The 22,248-nt window shown below is 39.6% G+C and overlaps 1 protein-coding gene across 4 annotated transcripts in view; it reads left to right on the top strand.

Annotated features, from left to right (window-relative positions):
- The window catches only part of GABRB2 (gamma-aminobutyric acid type A receptor subunit beta2), a 438,630-nt gene extending 417,407 nt beyond the window's left edge, over nucleotides 1–21,223 (top strand). For 3 of the 4 annotated variants that reach the window (XM_055561844.1, XM_055561859.1, XM_055561850.1), the window contains one exon: nucleotides 18,317–21,223. In XM_055561844.1, the coding sequence (XP_055417819.1) occupies nucleotides 18,317–18,664 (348 nt within the window). In that variant the 3' untranslated portion in view covers nucleotides 18,665–21,223. Of the gene's footprint in view, nucleotides 1–10,663; nucleotides 10,874–18,316 lie in introns of those variants that run through there. The other variant, XM_055561863.1, reaches the window with a different exon arrangement.
- The last annotated feature ends 1,025 nt before the right edge of the window (nucleotides 21,224–22,248 follow it).

Raw genomic sequence — 22,248 nt, 5'->3', positions numbered from 1 at the left:
CACTTCTGGTTAAAGGGCAGATTCTTATTTAGTACGTCTAGGGTGAGGCTTCAGAGTCTACATTTCTAACCGAGTCCTGCTGAAGCCAACCCTGCTGCTCTCTGCTGCTGCTGCTAAGTCACTTCAGTCGTGTTCGACTCTGTGTGACCCCATAAACAGCAGCCCACCAGGCTCCCCCATCCCTGGGATTCTCCAGGCAAGAACAGTGGAGTGGGTTGCCATTTCCTTCTCCAATGCATGAAAGTGAAAAGTGAAAGTGAAGTCACACTGCACCACACTTAATAGCAGGGACCTCACCCAGGGAAGATAAATGAGTTACACCTTGAGGATCAGACTTAAACAACTAATGATCGTGTCTTGAGAACTAGACTTAGGATTCTGTAGTTGACTCTGGGACCAACTGGTCAATTCCACAGGTTATCAAAGGCTTCAGAAGAAACTTCACCTCAAAAAAGTCTCCGTTTTTTTTTTGTTTTTGTTTTTGTTTTTTTAATTAGCACTTCTTTTTACTTGTAGTTGCATTTTTACAACATTTTTTAATTTCTGAGTTTTTGTTAATTAGTTTTTTTTTTATTGAGGTATATTTGGCATAACATTGTATTACTTATAGGTATACAATGTCATGGTTTGATATATGTACTTATTGCAAAAATGATCACCATATCCAGTTAATATCCATCACCCTGCAAAGTTATATTTTTGTGATGTCTCATTTTTATATGTAGAAACTGAAACCCAGAAATGTCAGTGACTTGCTCAGGGTCTTAGTAGCAGGTAGTGGTAGAGATGGGACTAAATTAAATGTATCCTAGATTTCTCTCTCTGAGCTGCACATTTTAATCACAGATTACATGTGAAGCTGTTTTAAAGTATCTTTCCTCAGTTCTATAGTTGGCAGAATAAGCCACAGAGTCCAATATGGATACAAGAAACCAGGACAAGAAGCTGGCTAGTTAAGCCTGGCTTAACTTCTGAAAAGCTTTGCAACTTTGAGAGAAGAATTTCTCTGGGCCTTGTGTTTGTTATCCATGAGATGAGGAAGTCCTTCCCTCATCTTTCAGTTTTATTCTGGTGTTGTAGAAGGCAATGAGATAAAAGATAACAAACTCATTTGACAAAACATAAGTGATAAATAAGTTGAGGGCATTTTTATTAAACTGCTTTAGGATAATAATAAAAATTTCTCATAGGCTATTGAATTTGGAAATGTGTATGTGTATACACACACACACACACACACACACATAAAATATGTGCACTTACCATTGTCTTAGGTTCAATTTTATTTAGAATGATATTTGATTTTTATTAATGAGGCCTTTTTGACTTTCTGCTCACTTTAATATATCCACTTTGTGCAAAGCATGCATAGGAGCATGGAGAAGAGAAAACTGAAAAAGGAAGGGAGAAAGAGAGACAGGAAGAGAAAGAGGGAGAAAGAGATCAACACAGCCAGCCCAAATCTTGTCAAGGATATCTTCTTGTTCTGGGCTGCCAGGAACAACAAGGCCCCTTGTTTCTTCGTTCATATCTAGAAGGGGAGCTGGGGATGTTTTAAAATACGAAGATTCCAACAAACCTTTCATTTTTTTGACAATAGCTCAGTTGACTTAGACCTCCCGTCCCTGTACCAGTGGCTGGCAATGGGAGGGAAAATACCAAGACTGGTTTAGCAATCAGGCCCACATCTAAAACAGGACAATAGTCTCTACTCTCTGTTAAAGGGGTAGAGTAGCTTCAACTACAACATCCACTGCAAGGGGTTAATGAGAAAATATAAAGAATTCGCTTTACCTGCCTATACAATTCAGTGAATTGACATCTCCTCTCCCACTTGTGAAATTTTAAAGTTATAAATACCCTAACAATGGTTACCTTTTATTACATACCCGATTGTGTGCCAGTTGTCATGGTCAACTCCTTAAATATCTTACCACAGTTTTTAAACAAACCACAGGGTGTAGCTTCATTTCAAAGATGAGGTGATGGCTACATTTTAAAGATGAGGGCATTGAGGCTCAGCTCAGCTGTGGAGCGTGCCCTCGGTCACAGAGCTAATTAATAGAGAAGCTGGAATTCAAAGCTGATTCAAAAACTCTTGTCTTCAAGACTTAATTATGTAGATGTTCTTATCTACACTGCAATTTAAAATGTACTTTCATATTATTACTATCATTATAATGAAACTCTCTTTGTAGATGCATTTAACTTGGAGAAAAAGAGACTTATTTCCCATAAATTCATGAAGCTGTAAATAAATCTGAAAACTTAGTTATGAGTTTTCAGATTTATTTACAGCTTCATGAATTCCCCACCTTTGACTGATCCTTTTGGCAAATAACAAAATGGAACATTTGAGTTACCTCTTGCCTCTGCCCACTATAAGGATAAGGAAGCCAGCAAGGTCCCCACACTAAGCATTCAGTTCAGTTCAGTCGCTCAGTCGTGGCCAGCTCTTTGTGACCCCATGAATCGCAGCACGCCAGGCCTCCCTGCTGCTGCTGCTGCTGCTGCTAAGTCACTTCAGTCGTGTCCGACTCTGTGTGACCCCAGAGACGGCAGCCCACCAGGCTCCCCCGTCCCTGGGATTCTCCAGCAAGAACATTGGAGTGGGTTGCCATTTCCTTCTCCAATGCATGAAAGTGAAAAGTGAAAGTGAAGTCGCTCAGTCATGTCAGACTCCTAGTGACCCCATGGACTGCAGCCCACCAGGCCCCCCCATCCATGGGATTTTCCAGGTAAGACTACTGGAGTGGGTTGCCATTGCCTTCTCCATCACCAACTCCCGGAGTTCACTCAGACTCACGTCCATCGAGTCAGTGATGCCATCCAGCCATCTCATCCTCCGTCGTTCCCTTCTCTTCCTGCCCCCAATCCCTTCCAGCATCAGAGTCTTTTCCAATGAGTCAACTCTTCGCATGAGGTGGCCAAAGTACTGGAGTTTCAGCTTCAGCATCATTCCCTCCAAAGAAATCCCAGGGCTGATCTCCTTCAGAATGGACTGGTTGGATCTCCTTGCAGTCCAAGGGACTCTCAAGAGTCTTCTCCAACACCACAGTTCAAAAGCATCAATTCTTCAGTGCTCAGCTTTCTTCACAATCCAACTCTCACATCCATACATGACCACAGGAAAAACCATAGTGTTGACTAGACAGACCTTTGTTGGCAAAGTAATGTCTCTGCTTTTGAATATGCTATCTAGGTTAGTCATAACTTTCCTTCCAAGGAGTAAGCGTCTTTTAATTTCATGGTTGCAGTCACCATCTGCAGTGATTTTGGAGCCCAAAAAAATAAAGTCTGACACTGTTTCCACTGTTTCCCCATCTATTTCCCATGAAGTGATGGGACCAGATGCCATGATCTTCGTTTTCTGAATGTTGAGGTTTAAGCCAACTTTTTCACTGTCCACTTTCACTTTCATTAAGAGGCTTTTTAGTTCCTCTTCACTTTCTGCCATAAGGGTGGTGTCATCTGCATATCTGAGGTTATTGATATTTCTCCTGGCAATCTTGATTCCACCTTGTGTTTCTTCTAGTCCAGTGTTTCTCATGATGTACTCTGCATATAAGTTAAATAAGCAGGGTGACAATACACAGCCTTGATGTACTCCTTTTCCTATTTGGAACCAAGAAATATTACTTGCACTTTCTTTTCTCAGGCCTGTGAATAGTGAGGTCTCAACTTTTAGATACTTTGCTGGGAGACTGAAACTAGAAGATTCCCTGCCAACAGGCTGTTGCAAAGAGAAGCACACCTGTACCAACACATTCATGTGTGTTGTAAGGAGTGATGAAGCAAATGCTGTGTGTCCCCCTCTGTCACCACTTCCAAGGCTGTTTAAGTTGAGAACTGGTTTGACGCTACTGGTTTAATGTAGTGGGGGCTTCTCCTGATCATTAAAAAGCAGTTCAGTTCCTTCCCCTGCTTACTTTTTATTATAATTAAAGTTACTATTCCTTGAGTTTTTCAAATAGGGCATTGCTTTAGTTGCTTTTATCTCATTTAGTCCTCGTGTGTGTGCATGCATGCTGAGTCACTCTAGTCGTGTCTTACTCTTTGCAACCCTGTGGACTATCTCCTCTGTCCATGGGATTCTCCAGGCAAGAATACTGGAGTGGGTTGCCATTTCCTTCTCCAAGGGATCTTCCCAACCTAGGGATCAAATCTGCATCTCTGTGTCTCCTGCCGTGGCAAGCAGATTCTTTTATCAACAGCGCCACCTGGGAAACCATCAATCCTTATAGCCTCCCAATAAGGAAGATAATGTTATCCCTTTCCTTTCTTTTTGTTCTAATTTTTAAAAAAGCTTTTTATTTTGTATTGAAGTGAATTGAAGTGAAAGTCACTCAGTTGTGTCTGACTCTTTGCAACCCCATGGACTGTACAGTCCATGGAATTCTCCAGGCCAGGATACTGGAGTGGGTAGCCATTCCTTTCTCCAGGGGATCTTCCCAGCCCAGGGATTGAACCCAGGTCTCCCACACTGCAGGTGGATTCTTTACCAGCTGAACCATGCAGGAAGCCCAAGAACACTTGAGTGGGTAGCCTATCCTTTCTCCACTGATCTTCCCAACCCAGGAATTGAACCAGAGTCTCCTGCATTGCAGGCAGAGTCTTTACCAACTGCTCTCTGTTCTCAGGCCACCCTCTCTGACCCGCCATGCCTCTGTGCCTGTTCTCTCACTGTGCCTTCACTTCCACAGAGTGTGTTCGTGTTTCCGAAATGTCTCGAAACAAGAGGGAATTTCACTGTTTCAAGGGGACAATATCATGGGTCCCAATGTACCATCTGTCTTAAGTGTGTTAACTCACCCTTGGTTCAAATCCCAGTCCCTTATTTACTTGTTGTGATTCTTTCAGGAGTGACTGACAGTAACCTGAGCTTGTACATCTCTGAAGTGAGCATTCATCAGAGCACCCACCTCAAATGACGGTGGTGAGCAAAGATGCACTCATCCATGTAGAGTGCTTGTAGAGTGGAAGGTACACTGTGTGTGTGCTTAGTCGCTCAGTCACATCTGATTCTCTGTGGCCCCATGGACCATAGACCTCCAGGCTCCTTGTCCATGGGATTCACCAAGCAGGAACACTGGAGTGGGTTACCATGCCTGCTTCCTGGGGATCTTCCCACCACAGGGATTGAACCTGTGTCTCCTGCATCTCCTGCATTGGCAGGTGGATTCTTTATCACTGCACCATCAGGAAAGCCCTGAATATGTACTCATTACTGCCTAATGGGGTTATCTGCTAATTCATCAGATACTTCCTGAATCCCTACCAGACATGCTCCTGGCTTCACAGAGACCACATCTTGAAAGGATGCACGTTAAACAAGTATCTAGAGAAATAATGTATAATTATAAATGTAAATAAGTACAGTAGGGAAAGTGTTTATGTTGCTGTGAGGCCATATGTCAGAGGACCTGACAGACTGAGGTTTGATCAAAGAAGACTCCCTGATGGAAGGAACATTTGAACTGAGGTCTGCAAGATACATAAGAGTGAGGAAGGACGAATAGGGATTCCAATGAGGATAAGGGGGCAACAGAGGATGAGATGGTTGGATGGCATCACCAACTCAATGGACATGAGTTTGAGCAGGCTCCAGGAGATGGTGAGGGACAGGGAGCCTGGCGTGCTGCAGCCCATGGGGTTGCAAAGAGTCAGACACAGCTTAGCAACTGAACAACAGCAACAACTCCCAATTACCTGTTGAAGCAAATATTAGAAATCCTTTGGTCCTGTTCAACAGCTACATAGTATTCAGTATCATAATGTTCTAGTGAGAAATCGGTGCTTATAAATACTTTCGTTGTAAATAGATATTTGCTTTCTTCTATTCGTTGAAAGGCATTTGTTCTCTAATCTATAATGACAACTTTTAGCATCATTTATTTCACCTTTGTTGTATATAGTGGATACTTGCTTATAGGTATTGACTTTATGTCATCATTGTATTAGTTTTTTTAAATTACTTTTGAGTTACTTTTCACCAGTGCATTCTTTTAAAATGAAGCTACTAGATCCATTGCTGGTTATGAGTAAACATGTGTCTAAACTCCCCTTCACAGGATTTAGTAATCAGTGTGAAGCCGTGCACCCTCGCCATCAGCCTGTCTTTATTCAAGAGATCCATTTCAGCACCACCCCCATGCCCCCTGCCATTCAATAGCCGAGTGTAATTCTAAATCCGTGGAAGCAAAGGTCACTGGCTGTGTTCCTGCATCTCTGTAGAGTTGTACGTGCTGCTTCTTTCTGCTGCCCTTTTGTTATAGTCACGGGAATCCAGCCCATATGGTCTGCATTAGGTCAGCTTTCTGTTCTTAGCCAAATTAAATAAAAAACAATAAGAAGCAGTGGGTAAGACACCGTGGAAGGGGTGTCTCTGATATATGTGAGTGGAACTGATTATACCATGGATGGAGTTTTGAAGTATGTAGTATGATTCTCTTTTTGAGTCAATACCTTCCAGGGGAAAGGAGCATTCATGCTTTTAGATGCATTAAGACATTGGCTCCTTGTTTAAGAAGGACAGAAACCAAACCCTGACTTCTTTGCTTTTTAGCTGAAAGCTAGAAGCAGATTATAATTCCTCTCTGACCCAGAACGGAGACAATGGGAGATTTTGTATGTTCAAACCTATCCTCATTAGCTAATGGGACAAGGTTGGCATCAGTTTCAAAACCTAGGGCCAAGAGGAAACCATGAATCTCCCAATGACCTGGGATGATTTGGATTACAGCCTTTAGGTCAGTCATGGTGGTTCAGATGGTGAAAAATCCGCCTGCAATGCAGGAGACCCAGGTTCAATCCTTGGGTTGGAAGAGCCCCTGGAGAAGGGCATGGCAACCCACTCCAATATCCTTGCTTAGGAAATGCTATGGACAGAGGAGCCTGGTGGGCTCATGGAGCCACGGAGAGTCAAACACTTTCACAACCTGCCCTAAAGTCTTGAAACTTGACTTTAATCATCTACCACATTTATTACTCACTGTCCTGGATTTTAGAATATTATGAAGAGGAGGGGTGTGTGTCTGGAAAAGACACCCCTTTTTTCTCTCAGTGATGTGTGTAAAGCCCCAGGGGAAAATTTTCCTCCTCTTCTGCTAAAGTTTACCCCTAATTCCCCTCCCTATACGCCTGTGCCTTGTAAACACTTGACTGTGATGTTTCCAGCCTTGTGGAAAGAAACCAAAGGTCCTCTATGGTATTATTCTAAAATGTATTGGAAATTGTGAATTACTAGTTATGTGGTGTGTATAAAAATCTCTAACAAGTCATCATACATAATGCTTTGAGTTGTATGAACCAGCTAATGAAAAGATTAGATCAATCGTCTCTCCAGCTTGGGACTTGAGTCAATAATTCAGAGGAAAATTGAACTAGAATGAGCCTTTGCCTCTCAGGATATAAGCTCCCTGGTGTTAAAACTTCTTCAAGTTATCAGAATTAAGTATGCAGATTCTCACATCTACCTTCGAAATGTGTGAAAAGAGGACTTTGAACTTAAAGTGAGTTCATTGTCAAACCTGGCTCATTCCACAGAGCCTGAGGATCTGTAATAATTTAAAGTGAGACCTTCCTTTGGAAGAAAGGAAGGTCCATTAAAAGCACAGATTGTTAGTATAGTTTCCTTCACGTTTTCCTCCTTCTGTGGATTTCTATATGACTCCAATCTCTTTTTTCCATACAATTACAATGATTCCTGGCTTTCAACTATATTTGAAAGTAGTAGCTTATACTTGGTTAAGTTAAGAAGTAGAACCCAAAAAGAATTCTACCAACCTTTTAAAAAGTATTCAGTTCATCATATATTTTATTGTTTTATTATTATAAAATGTAGCAATTCAAATGTACTGTCAGGAATCCCAGATGACCCAGTGGTTAAGACTTGGGGCTTTCACTGCCATGGGCCTGGATTCAATCCCTAGTTGGGGAACTCAATCCTCCCAGAGTTTGCTGAAACTCATATCCATTGAGTCAGTGATGCCATCCAACCTTCTGTCACCCCCTTGTCCTCCTGCCCTTAATTCTTCTCCAGTGGATTCCACACAAATTAACACATAACTGGAAAGTAATAATTGTTCAAGAGAAATTAATTTGATTTTGTGAGAATAAAAAGAATGGAAGAGATTAAACTACAAAAATTAGGAAGGCTACTTTAGTTCCCACACAGAGAAATACTGCAGAATTTGCCACAACAAGACCTCACATGGTTAGGAAAGGAACACTAGCCTGATATCAAATCACAGTTTACAAGGGAGCTCTGAGACTCAGGCTTTTTTCTAGGTGAATTTTCATTATTCATTAGTTCTATTTTATGCCACAATTTTTTTAAAGCAGTTGGTAATTATAAATTAAATGGAACTGAAAGACAGTTTTTTAATACATTAAATCTGTAAGGAATTTAATGCAGCAGCTTGTGGATTGAATCCTTAGATGTGATTTTTGACCCCTGCCATAATCTTTAAAATTTTGAATTTAAATGTCCTTCAGGCAAGCCTGTATTTTTATAGTCTAGTTAGCTATACTAGTGCCAACTTCTTCCCATTCTCCATTACAACTACTTCATGCTTTGATATGACTTTCCTAGCGGATTTGAATGTGTGATCCTGGGCTTAGTCTAACCCTCTCAGTAATTCAATTCAGCAAGTTTTATTTTAAGTACTTGTTTTGTATGGACTGTAGTGGTCAGCATTAGAGACACATAAGCAACATGCCCATGCTTGCCATCATGAGGGAAACAAGGGTTCAGGGAGATTATAGCAGGAAGATTGATCCAGGTGGAAGAAATTAGCAAGGACATCCCTAAACCCACCTAGATTTTCTAGAAGAGCACTGAGGCCTAGGGTAAGCCAAGATTAGAACCAGCTTGTTCTAACTCTGCTGGGAGGGTTGAAAGGGGCAGGGACCCACATAAGGGGATTAGAAAGAGGGGGAGCCTTAGTCCACTGGACAGCCCAGGCTTGTTGAGTGTCTTTTTACAACTGACCTTGTATTAGTCATAAGTTCTATAAAAGGTTTCTCTTCTGGGGCCCTTTGGAGAGAAGTGTCTTACTCTTCTCTTTCTGCTCCCAAGGTCTAACTCTGCTTCTAAAAGCTTCACTATCACCTGAAACAACAACTCAAAACCTTACCATGCTCACTTGGTTTATCCACTTGTCCAGATAGATTATTTTGGTTTGTGACTGAGGCGGAATATTTCCACCTTACGACAACTAGAAAAAGTCAACCAAGTGACTGATCCATAAAGAAGAGATGCGTTAATGTGATTCCTTAACAAAGTATCAGGCTGCTAAGTAATCCTCAAGATGGGTACTCCCATGATCTACCCATGAGAATTTAAAAACCAAAAATCAAAACAACAGCTAAACTGCTCATATCTTAGTGCCACCAGTGATCACTTTTTACCACATAGTGAAAATATTTAGTAGGAAAAACAAGGTTTGAGTCTACAAACATAAATTTGAATGATTGTTTTACCACTTAACTACCCATGAACTTCAGAATATTGGTGGGAAAGATTTACAAAATGCTCCTAGTACAAACTTCTCATGGTATGGTTGTGAGATTTCAAACACAGTAGCATCATAGAAGGAAAAAAGACATTAAAGAGAATCTCAGTCCTTTTATTTTTCTACTAGCTTTTATTTAAAATGATCATCCTTCATGTGCACACTGCTGTATTTAAAATGGGTAACCTAAAATGGATAACCAACAAAGACCTACAGTATAATACATTGAACTCTGCTTAGTGTTACCTGACAGCCTGGGTGGGAGGGAAGTTTGGGAGAGACTAGATACATGTATGTGTATGACTGAGTCCCTTTGCTGTTCACTTGAAACGATCAAAACATTGTTATTCATTTATACCTCAATACAAAATAAAAAGTTCAAAAACATTTTTTTAAAAAAGATCATCCTTCTGAAAATACCTGGGATTTCAGCAGTGCTCTCGTATTATTTATATTCCAGCTCTAAGCTCCGTATCTGGTTACTGTTTCTCTTTTTGCTTTAATAGAGGAATTTGAAAAGTCAAAGATGTTGCCCTTCACTTGCCCTCTTGGAAGGAATCTCCATTTCATATTCTAGATGGGTAAATTTGCTTTCACCTCTTAGAAGGCTGAGTGCAGGCTAGGTAGTTACAGAGTATTTTTCCTTTGGAAAGAGTGCTTTGGACATTCCCAGGTGGCTTAACAGTTCATTGCCTTAGCATTTAAAGTTACTCAGGTCACAGTGTCAATTCATGGAAGATAAAACAAGGCTTCCTACCCACACACTAGTCAAAGTAATTGAAAATACCAGAGTTAGGATTTCTTGAATTTATTTTTTTTCCCAATTTCTCACTCTTCTTTGAATGATATGAGTGGTGAACTAGGATCTAAAATAGCCCCACTGTGCTTCCCAAGATAAACATGTGATGCCGCTGGATTGCTGAGGGTAGCAGTTTGCATGTCTGTATAAGACAGCAGGACAAGGGCATCTCTCCAGAACATACAGCTATCACTGACAAAGGTCCGGGAAAGGAAGCAGCAACCCTGAAACCAGTTCTGAAATTAGCTTATTTTATAAAAAATAAGGTCCTCTCTATGTTGTTTAATGCAATATCTTTTAAGCAAAATGGAACTGTTAACTAAATGTGTTTCTTTTCTTTTTGGAAAAGAATTTGGAATGGGGAATGAGAAGAAGGAAAAGAAAACCTCCTAATCCAAGTGCTTAACATGAATTTGCCATTGTTAGAACCATCCGTGCATGGGTCAGCCTGAAACAGAAGTGCATCTCTCTCTAACTAGTAGAACAGCTGAACGATCAATGTGAAAACTGCCCTCGTTCACAGGGGGTCATTCAGAGGAGAGTCCAGAATGCTGGTGCAAATAAATGAGTCTGTTTCCCAAAATCTCAGCATTTCATTCATGATGGATAAGCACAATAATTCCAAGTAAAGCATAATTTCAAGAGCAGATTGCTGAATGGGGAACAGAAGAGGGTTGTTTTTGTTTTTTTTTGTTGTTGTTGTTGGTGTTGGACTACTTAATAGGGCCTCTCCCAAAACCCTTGTGTCAGGAATGGACACTAGTGAGTTAAAAGTTGACTGTAGAAAGCAAGTAGTATAGACCCTTGGATGAAAACAAGACCTGCAGCAAACTTCTTGCAAATGTAGCTTATCTATATAAAATGTCAATTTATTCACTAGTCTCTCTCTCATCTGTTTTCCTTCATATATTTTTGGTTTCCTTTTCTCCGTTGTTTTAATTACTATCAGCAGTATTCTCATGGCTGTTTAAATAGGTAAAAATTACAAGACAAAACAGATGACCAGTATTTTGTTATGTTTTCCAGGGCAAAAGAGATTGCTCCATGACCTTTCTGATAAGTTAAAGAGGAACTATCTTTTGTTTATGTTCTAACCAAAAAAAGGGATGATTTAGTGGTTTCTCCCATGTCTCCACTGCTCAAGAGAAAGTCAATTAGGACGATCATTTGGGCAAAGCTGGAGAGGGTGGGGAGGAGATCCGTTTTTTAAAAGGATTAGCTAAATTCATGTGACAGTTGCTATTCCTTCCATTTTATGAAATCTCATTACCTAAGTACAAGCTGATACAGGTTCCAAGACTGAACTTATAATTGAAGAAAAGTGTCAAGATAAGCAACTGTATAGTCATGTCAGTAGGAACAGGAACATTGGAACAAACAGATTAAATGCCAAGTGTACTACTTTAACTGCAACTCTAGACAATCACTAACTAGTCCTAATTCTCAATCTCCTTATTTTTAAAATGAGACTATTAATAATAACTCCCCTGTTACATTATTGTCAAGATCATTATAACCAAGCCAGTCTACTCTTGGATATATATCCAAAAAAAAAAAACATAAGTTCGAAAAGATACATGCCACCCCAGTGTTCATAGCAGCATTATTTTCAAGAGGCAATATATGGAAACAACCTTAGTGTCCATCAGCAGATGGATGGATAAAGAAGATGTGGTACATACACACAATTGAATGCTACTCAGCCATAAAAAAGAATGAAATTTTGCCATTTGCAGCAATGTGGATAGACTTGGAGGACATTATGCCAAGTGATATGTCAGAGAAACAAAAACTGTATATCACTTATATGTGAAATCTTAAAAATAGAACTAACTGGTGAATATAACAAAAAAAGAAGCAGACTCATAGATACAAAGAACAAACAAGTGGTTACCAGTGGGAAGGGGGGAGGAGGGACAATATAGGGGTAGGGGAGTAGAAAGTACAAAATACTGGATATAAGACAGGCCCAAGAATGTATTGTACAACACAGGGAATATAGCTAATGTATTGGGATAACTGTAAATGGAAAGTAACCTTTCAAAATCATATAAAAATTAATTTTTTTTAAAGTTTACATAGTTTAGCTCAGTCATGTCCGACTCTTTGCAACCCCATGAACCACAGCATGCCAGGCCTCCCTGTCCATAACCAACTCCCAGAGGTCACCCAAACTCATGTCCATTGAGTCGGTGATACCATCCAACCATCTCATCCTCTGTCGTCCCCTTCTCCTCCTGCCCCCAATCCCTCCCAGCACCAGGGTCTTTTCAAATGAGTCAGCTTTTCACATCAGGTGGTCAAAGTATTACAGTTTCAGCTTCAACATCAGTCCTTCCAATGAACACCCAGGACTTATCTCCTTTAGGATGGACTGGTTGGATCTCCTTGCAGTCCAAGGGACTCTCAAGAGTCTTCTCCAACACCACAATTCAAAAGCATCAATTCTTCGGCGCTCAGCTTTCTTTATAGTCCAACTTTCACATCCATACATGACCACTGGAAAAACCATAGCCTTGACTGACGGACCCTGTTGACAAAGTAATGTCTCTGCTTTTGAATATGCTATCTAGGTTTGTTATAATTTTCCTTCCAAGTAGTAAGCGTCTTAATTTCATGGCTGCGGTCACCATCTACAGTGATTTTGGAGCCCAAAAAAATAAAGTCAGCCACTATTTCCACTGTTTCCCCATCTATTTCCCATGAAGTGATGGGACCAAATGCCATGATCTTCGTTTTCTGAATGTTGAGCTTTAAGCCAACTTTTTCACTCTCCTCTTTCACTTTCATCAAGAGGCTCTTTAGTTCCTCTTCACTTTCTGCCATAAGGGTGGTGTCATCTGCATATCTGAGCTTATTGATATTTCTCCCAAATATCAATCTTTATTCCAGATTGTGCTTCTTCCAGCCCAGTGTTTCTCATGATGTACTCTGCATATAAGAGAAATAAGCAGGATGACGATATACAGCCTTGATGTACTCCTTTTCCTATTTGGAACCAGTCTGTTGTTCCATGTCCTATTCTAACTGTTGCTTCCTGACCTGCATACAGTTTCTCAAGAGGCAGGTCAGGTGGTCTGGTATTCCCATCTCTTTCAGAATTTCCCACAGTTTATTGTGATCCACACAGTCAAAGGCTTTGGCATAGTCAATAAAGCAGAAATACATATTTCTCTGGAACTCTCTTGCTTTTTCAATGATCCAGTGGATGTTGGCAATTTGACCTCTGCCTTTTCTAAAACCAGCTTGAACATCTGGAAGTTCACGGTTCACATATTGCTGAAGCCTGGCTTGGAGAATTTTGAGCATTGCTTTACTAGCATGTGAGATGAGTGCAATTGTGCAGTAGTTTGAGCATTCTTGGCATTGTCTTTCTTTGGGATTGGAATGAAAACTGACCTTTTCCAGTCCTGTGGCCACTGCTGAGTTTTCCAAATTTGCTGGCATATTGAGTGCTGCACTTTCACAGCATCATCTTTCAGGATTTGAAAGAGCTCAACTGGAATTCCATCACCTCCACTAGCTTTGTTCATAGTGATGCTTTCTAAGGCCCACTTGACTTCACATTCCAGGATGTCTGGCTCTAGGTCAGTGATCACACCATCATGATTATCTGGGTCATGAAGATCTTTTTTGTACAGTTTTTCTGTGTATCCTTGCCATCTCCTCTTAATATCTTCTGCTTCTGTTAGGTCCATAGCATTTCTGTCCTTTATTGAGCCCATCTTTGCATGAAATGTTCCCTTGGTATCTCTAATTTTCTTGAAGAGATCTCTAGTCTTTCCCGTTCTATTGTTTTCCTCTATTTCTTTGCATTGATTGCTGAGGAAGGGGTTCTTATCTCTCTTTGCTATTCTTTGGAACTCTGCATTCAAATGGGTATATCTTTCCTTTTCTCCTTTGCTTTTCCCTTCCCTTCTTTTCACAGCTATTTGTAAGGCCTCCTCAGACAGCCATTTTGCTTTTTTGCAGTTCTTTTTCTTGGGGATGGTCTTGAAAGTTGTGTAAAGTTGTGTCACACAATGCCTGTCTGTAGTGAATAATGAACAGAAGTTTCATGTGTTCTCTGAGTGGTAAGGACTGTGGTAGAACTTCAGCGGCTTCATTGTTTCCCAAGGTATCTCCGGCCGCTTTGTTTAGTCATGTCCTTCTGCTGCAGTCCAGCAGACTAGTAGTCTTCCAAATGTGAACCCCAGACCAGCATCACCTCATCACCTGGGAACTTGTTAGAAATGCAGATTATTGAGCCTTATCCCGTATTTACTAACTGAGGAATTCTGGGAGGGAGTGCCAAGAGATGTGTGTTTTAATAAGACTTCCCAGGGAATTATGAGGTTCATTAAAGTTTTGGAGCCACTAAAATAGACTATTCCAGCCCACAAAACCACTACCTGAGTCAGACTTCCCTGATTGATTTGGGAGATGCTGGAGGCAGCATGGAATATTATTGCATTGAGATAATCATCAACAGAGAAGAATTATTACACTGTTTTATTACTTGTGCATAGTAAGATTTTAATTAACTCACTTTATTTTTCTGAACTTCAGTTTCCTGCCCTGTAAAATGGAAATACAGCATTTTCTGCAATGATGCTGTAAGGAGGTCCCTCAAAACAAACAAACACAAAAACAAACAAACAAACAAACAAAACAAAAAAAACAAAATAAACCTCAATCAGCAGTCACCTTCCAAAAACAAGTATTTCAAAAAGAAAAAAGGAAAGATAATAGTTGTTCAATTTCACATGCATAAGTTAAAAGTTATTTTTCTTTTATTTAAACAATGTGTGTATCAAGTTGCTTCAGTCATGTCCAATTCTTTGCATCCCTATGGACTGTAGCCCACCAGGCTCTTCTGTCCATGGGATTCTCCAGGCAAGAATACTGGAGTGCGTTGCCATGCCCTTCTCCAGGGGATCTTCTCAACCCAGGGTTCAAACCTGCATGTTCAATCTCTGTCTCCTGCATTGGCAGGCCGGTGGGTTCTTTACCACTAGCACCACCCAGAGTAAATAAACTCTATAGATTACTAATGGAAGCTCAATATAATCAATTAAAAAGCCTTTCCCCCTTTATCATTTGAGTTACATATAACAGCCTGTTGAAACACATATAAAAAGCCTTCACCTTTGACCTTTGCTGCTAACACAGTTCACACCATTTGAAGGAAAACAGACAAGGTGGGGGGAAATGTAAGCCGGTTGACCAGCCAGCCACCAAACCCAGCAGCCCCTAGATGCTTTTGGTTCTAGCTAGAAGCATTGAAACCCAGCACTCTTCTGCATACTAAAGATTGTATTACTGTAACAGATTTCCTTAATTTCAATTTGAGTTGTGAAACATCCTTATTACAGGTGTAACATCAATAATATCTTTCCTGCCCTGCCTATATTATAGGGTTGTTCAGATGCATAAAGATGAATCATATCTCAGTTAAAATTATTTGGGTCTTAAGTAAAAGAAAACCCAACTCATGCTGTCTTATACGAAAAAGAGAAAGAGAGAGAGAGTGAGGTGTATTATCTGTTTAGCATCAGCAAATCAGGCATACCAGATACAGACACTCTCAGGAGGTCATGGATTCTCTGTGTCTCCCAGTGTTGGCTTGTTTTCAACTTAGGATCACCTCTTGCAGCTGGAGCATCTCAACAAATTCATTAGACTCAGGGCTACATACTTCTGGGTACAAACCCAGTGGAAATGTTTGAGAGTCTTTAGTATGCCCACCTGAAGGCTCATGACATGCCATTGGTTCTGAAATGGGCGTGTGTCTGTCACTGAAACAATCACTGTGTCAGGATTGCTCTGCTTGACTCCAGCCACATCAGAAGCACAGTAACTGAGAGAAGGGAAGTGGTGCTTCCTTAAATAGAATTATTGCTAGTGGGGCTGTTGAAGGTTCAAATAGCAGACGTTTATTGACAATGTTACAGTTAATAGGACTTTACATTAGTTCTAATCTTTAGTGATGTATTTAAATCAAGACACTTATCTCCATCCTCATTAAGGACATTTTGCAAGCCTCCAGGTACTGCCCCTCCCCCGCACTGAGAAGGTCTTCTTTTATGAGTGTAGAGAACTATAGGGGGAGGGGGCTGTTTCTGTTCTTAGCATAGCATAGTGAGAGAGACCTGAGTCCAGTTCTTGCTCTGTCACCTGTTCACTGGGTGAATTTGTGTTAATTTCTTAACCTCTCTGTGCCTTATTTTCTGAGCTTGAGATACATGCTGATCCCACTGGACTACTGGAAATGGAAAAGTCAATATGTAAATTACTTAGCCTTAGCTACTAGATAGGGGAGCCTGGTGGGCTACTGTCCATGAGGTCATCATGAAAGAGTCAGACAGGACTTAGGGACTAAACAACAACAAGCTACTAGGTACTGCTCACTAAATTCCCTTCTCATGCATAAAAATGGGACATCTGTCATATAAGTGGTCCCGTGTACCATGGGAAATGTTTCCATATCTCAGGTGCTTGAGCCTGCTGCTCTAGCAAGAGACCTCTATATATAGAGGTGGAAGCCTTAGAGCAGGAAAGGGACTCAAGACGTATAGTCCCACGCAGTTCCCATCTTCACAATGGTGTTGTAGATTGAATCATCTTATTGATGATACAGGAACACATTGAGTTTTAAGTGTCATAAAATGAATTTCATTCAATCAGCGTTTATTTCTTGAGTTCTCACCACAATTTTCTTTCCTTGTTTTTTCTTTTTTTATTTTTGATTCATATTTATATGAAAAGATGGATGTTAGCTTAACCTATTGTGGTAGTCATTTCATAATATATATAAATTGAACTATCATGCTGTGCACCTTAAAATTTTACAGTGATATGTATCAATTATTTCTCAATAAAACTGGAAACAAAATAAAATATACAAAAATTGATTATAAAAAATATTGGCAGTAGATATAGTTCAAGTCTTTACTAAAATAAATATACTGTATTATTAATAATAGCTTGTTGTGGTTAGGTTTTATTATCTATGTAGCAATGGAGGCCTCTTAAAAATAAGATACACAAATTTTCCCATTTCAACAGAACAAAAAGCATTACATAATCATTTAGTTTTGGAGAATCATGATCTCAGTATTCATCCTTTACTTTTAGACTTGCTAAGAAGAAATAATTCAAGAGAAAAAAGAATCACCCTGTCAGCACAGCCACCTTAATTCTACTCCCTGGGCCCAGAATTCAGCTCAGTACAGAAAATTCGTGTCTAACTCTTAATTCCTGTCTGCTTCTCTTCCCTGGCAAGTCACCCCACTCACCCCTTGACCACCCACAACACCCATAGTCTGTTCAACTATTATTTTCAAGTTCCTCGTTGTTTTGAATTCTCTTGCATTTTGGCAAGTCATGTGTTTCCTGCATTTTTGTTGTTCAAAATTCTTCCTTTACCCTATTTATATTGACACTGAATATTTAAGGTGACACCTTGTAACTGTGTGGGCGTTAAGAAGCATCAGTTAAATGAAGTTACATAAAAATGTTTCTGGCGTATATATCAAGTGCTTTGTATGTGTTACCTACTACTTTTAGTTCTGGTTTTATCATGAATTAATCTGTAATTAGGCTTCTATTGTGAGCACAATTTAGTAATTCATCCCCTAATACTATTTTAGCCCTAGTTCAGTTTAGACTTTTTAGGTATTTTTAATCAAGACTGTAAATTATTTAAAGGGGGAGGTTATGCTTTCCATTTCTCTGCATGCTGTATATGGAAATCATGAAAATGGTACTAGCAACAATCTATTATACCATTACACCATTACAGCCATCCTCTTGGAGTGGATTATTATACCATTTAGTAGATGAAGAAACTGAAACTCACAGTTTATAGTGGCAGAACCACAGTTCAAATTGAGAGCATGTGGACACAAAGCCAGTTCTCTTAATCATGAATATCCAAACTACAAATCATAGCACCTTGTGTAAAAATCATCAGTAAAGGCTTTCTGTTTTGAAAGTCTCGTTTGTTTCTTCCCCCTTGCAGATGGACCCCCATGAGAACATCTTACTGAGCACTCTTGAGATAAAAAATGAAATGGCCACCTCCGAGGCTGTGATGGGACTTGGAGACCCAAGGAGCACAATGCTGGCCTATGATGCCTCCAGCATCCAGTATCGGAAAGCCGGGTTGCCCAGGCATAGTTTTGGCCGAAATGCCCTGGAACGGCACGTGGCACAGAAGAAAAGCCGCCTGCGGAGACGCGCCTCCCAGCTGAAAATCACCATTCCCGACTTGACTGATGTGAATGCCATAGACCGGTGGTCCCGCATATTCTTCCCAGTGGTTTTCTCCTTCTTCAACATCGTCTACTGGCTTTATTATGTGAACTAAAACATTGCTTCCCATGTGAAGCAAGGACTAGATTCCTCCTCAAACCAGATGTACAGCCTGACATAGAACTTGGAAAACACATCAATCCAGGACAAAAGTGATGCTAAAATACCTTAGTTGCTGGCCTATCCTGTGGTCCAATTCATACCGTTTGGGTTGCTTCTGCTAAGTCATGAAAATGCTAAGGTTCTTGGGGTTTTCCAGTTAAAATGCAAGTGATTTGTACACATGCTGGCAAGACTGAATCTGTGTTCCACCTTATCTGCTTAGTACACAGCCTATACGGAGGGGAATAATTTAGATGATATTCCAGAAGGCTCAGTAGTGTCATCAGTCATCTTGCTGAGATGTGGTCATATCCAGATACTCCCCATTTTCATTCCTAAGGTTGTCATGTGATCTGCCATGCCATGCAAACATGCTTACTGAAGACGATATCTGCCTGTCTTATTAAGGTGATGATGGTGCCACAGGAAGTTAATTCCCACCGGATTCTAGAAGGTTCTCATGTAATTCAAACAAGATAGGGAGAGTCAAGACAGAGACTCAGGAAACCAATTTGGCCAGGCCATGTTTGCTTGAGCTTGGGAATCAATGCTGACATCTTCCATTTTGACGTTTAGAGACGGGGAGACTTCTAAACATTATCATGCCTGGTGGCCAAAAGAAATTTTTCTATAATGCTATTTCTGAGGCAGTTAAAAATAAGAGTTAATAACCCAGAACGGAGTGGAAAATTCAGAGACAACAGTTGTAACAAAATTAAAGCACGCAAGCAGCATGACCCTTAGCCCCTTACAAGCATGTGGTCCATACATACTGTGTTCAGGGGCAGAAGGTAGAGTGAAAGAGATTTCTTTCCCTCCAAACTCACAAGCTTTTGACAGCATACCTGAAGAAGTTTTTATAGTGTACCTGATCAAAAGACAACCCCTAAACAGAAATGTTAGCAGAATTAGAAGCATCTTAGGTTACACTGGGAGTGATCCCAATATATGAATATAAAGCACAGACAGAGCTAGCAGACAAGATGCTTTTCTCTGACTCTACAACATTTTCCTGCAGTTTATTTCTGAATTTAATAGGGTATTTCAAAAGAAGGATTTGTTCATTTCTTTAGCGGGCTTAATGGTCTTTTCCAACTTTTCTTGTTTCTGAAATTCTGATTATATTCTTAAGAGACAGACAGAGTAAGTCTTTGGAGAGATTTTAAAAGAACTGTATTTCTTTATGTACAATGAAGTTCACCTTTGTCTTTCATGGCAAACAATACTCAAGAGATTATGTGCACAAATAGGTTTAGTTGTTGATTTGGAGAGTTTGTTTTTTAGGGTGCTTTCATTGTATATGTTGCAGTCTGCCTAATCAAATAGGAAGTCATGGAAAATAGAAGAACAACAAAGCCATAGTACATGGTGAATGTTATGAGCCTCAGTTGATACTGCAGAAAAATATATAGCTGATAATCAGGCAGGCATGATATATTACTTTTATTCAATTTTTAAATTATGTCATTGTGCTTCTTTCTATACTAATTAGATATATTCATTCATATGTTGAAAAAAGAGAAAAGAATAAGCTCAGATATTTTATTTCTATCAATGTGAAGTTCATATTTTGCCTTTCTCAGAGGAAATAGTGAATTCCTCATTTTTCCTTAAAGTTAGATTTGATTGAAACTTTTCTTAGAGGATGACTTTGCTATTTCTATTTAAAAAAACAGCACTTCTTTTTAGAGTAACATCCCTAATTGTGCATAGCCGCTAAGGCCATTATCCGCCTGTGGATAAATGTATGTTTTCTTTCCCTGATGATTCAGCAGCTTAGAATATGATGGAGTCCTGCTGCCCTTCTATTGTTCACTGTCAGAGGGAAAAAAAAAAAAAAAAGTTTGGCATCCTTCTGAAGTTGTCCCCCAGATAGGATGGTATTTTTTTTTTTTTTCCACCAGCATAGGGAGCTCTGGCCCTTATATTTTTGTTTATACACCTGAACACCTCTGAGTATGATCTTTGGGCAGAATCCAACCGATGCGTTGCCCATGGGCTCAGAGCAGAGATTCCTCGAGTTTCTCCAGGGACACACTTTCCCCTGGGCAGTCATTTTGAGACATCACACTAATAAAAGTGCCTGCCCCTTGTCACTAGGGGTTAAAGTTTGAGTAGCATATATCAAGAAGGAGCATATTGATAACTCAGGTTCACAACTCCAAAATGCCATTCTGGAAAGGTTTTTCTAGAGACAACTCGGAGCTCCAGCCTAGAAGTGGTTCTTATCTGCAATTACCATAAAAGCCATAAAAATCCTTGATATTGTTATATGGTTCCAACAAAATTTTGATGTCCAGGAAAGTCAACAGAGAAATCTAGATCAAAGTGGACAGAAGAAGCAACTTAGCAGCATGAGCTTCAAAAGCATATGACCAGGGATTCATTTCTGACCGCAGTGTTAAGAAAAATCTTGGGGAAAGGAAAAAGATGGGACAGTGGAACAGAAACCCTAGAGTAAAATCCATTGATTGGCATTTAGTAACCATATAGGTAGAAAAACCTGACTCATCCCACCCAGAGATAACAGTAGATATAGAATTTATTCTTAAACAATTGTTTTTTTTGTAGTTGAACTGAATTTTAGTTACCAGATTCGGGGAGGGGAAGGGAGGGGAGCTAGATCTTTGTCTTCAAAACAGACCAGTCAGCTTGGCATCCAGGACCACAAAAGTATGTTTTGGCAATTCTGATATAATATTACTATCAGTTTATACATATATGTATAGTTTTTCTTTTGTTTATGAAATAGCCAGATAGCCAGCAATTAAGGTGTTTTTCATCTCTGTGAAATTCATAGGTAAATTCTGACTCTAAAAGGCACACTCTCAATGAAATCTTTGATCTCAATCTGTATATATATATACTGTACATGACTGCTAGTAGGTATGAAATGCATTTTCAGAATTGAAAACTCATGCAACATAATCATGTGTTTGCATAAGGAATGTTACAATTCTTTCTACTTCAATTTAATAACAGGGGAAAAGACTTAAGCAGTGCCATCTAGACCTTTCCTCATTTCTTCAAAAGCAGTGCTAAGTGAAAAATAGTAATAATAAAAAATGGTTTAGGAACCAAAAGACTTTACATTCTAGTATTAGGAACACAAAAAAATCTGTCAGCTTACAAAAGCACAACGCATAGAGAAAGTTCAGTGGGATGCATAATGGAGAAATGAATCACGTTTGTTTTAAGCAAGACCTGCATTAAATTGTCTACTAAGACAATTTCCACTTTCTATAGGTAACTGTGTTCCAATTTTATGATTGAATTCATACAAAAACAGCCAACAAACAGGTCTTACCACATATTTACATGTATATATGTGTATATATAGATCCATATAAACATACATACATATATATGCATTCATATGTTGGAAAACAAAAGGAATAAGCTAATATGTTTTATTTCCTTCATTAAACCAATGTATGAATATTTTTAATTTGGCAGCCGACAAATCAACATATTGAAACAAGTAATACAGGGTACTGAGCATTTCTCTATCAGCGAATCAATGCCTACAGTTCTTAT

This window comes from Bubalus kerabau, chromosome 1 (assembly GCF_029407905.1).
Source record: "Bubalus kerabau isolate K-KA32 ecotype Philippines breed swamp buffalo chromosome 1, PCC_UOA_SB_1v2, whole genome shotgun sequence".
NCBI lineage: Eukaryota > Metazoa > Chordata > Mammalia > Artiodactyla > Bovidae > Bubalus > Bubalus kerabau.
Note: the sequence above shows the minus strand (reverse complement) of the source record. Positions and strands in the feature narration are given on the sequence as shown.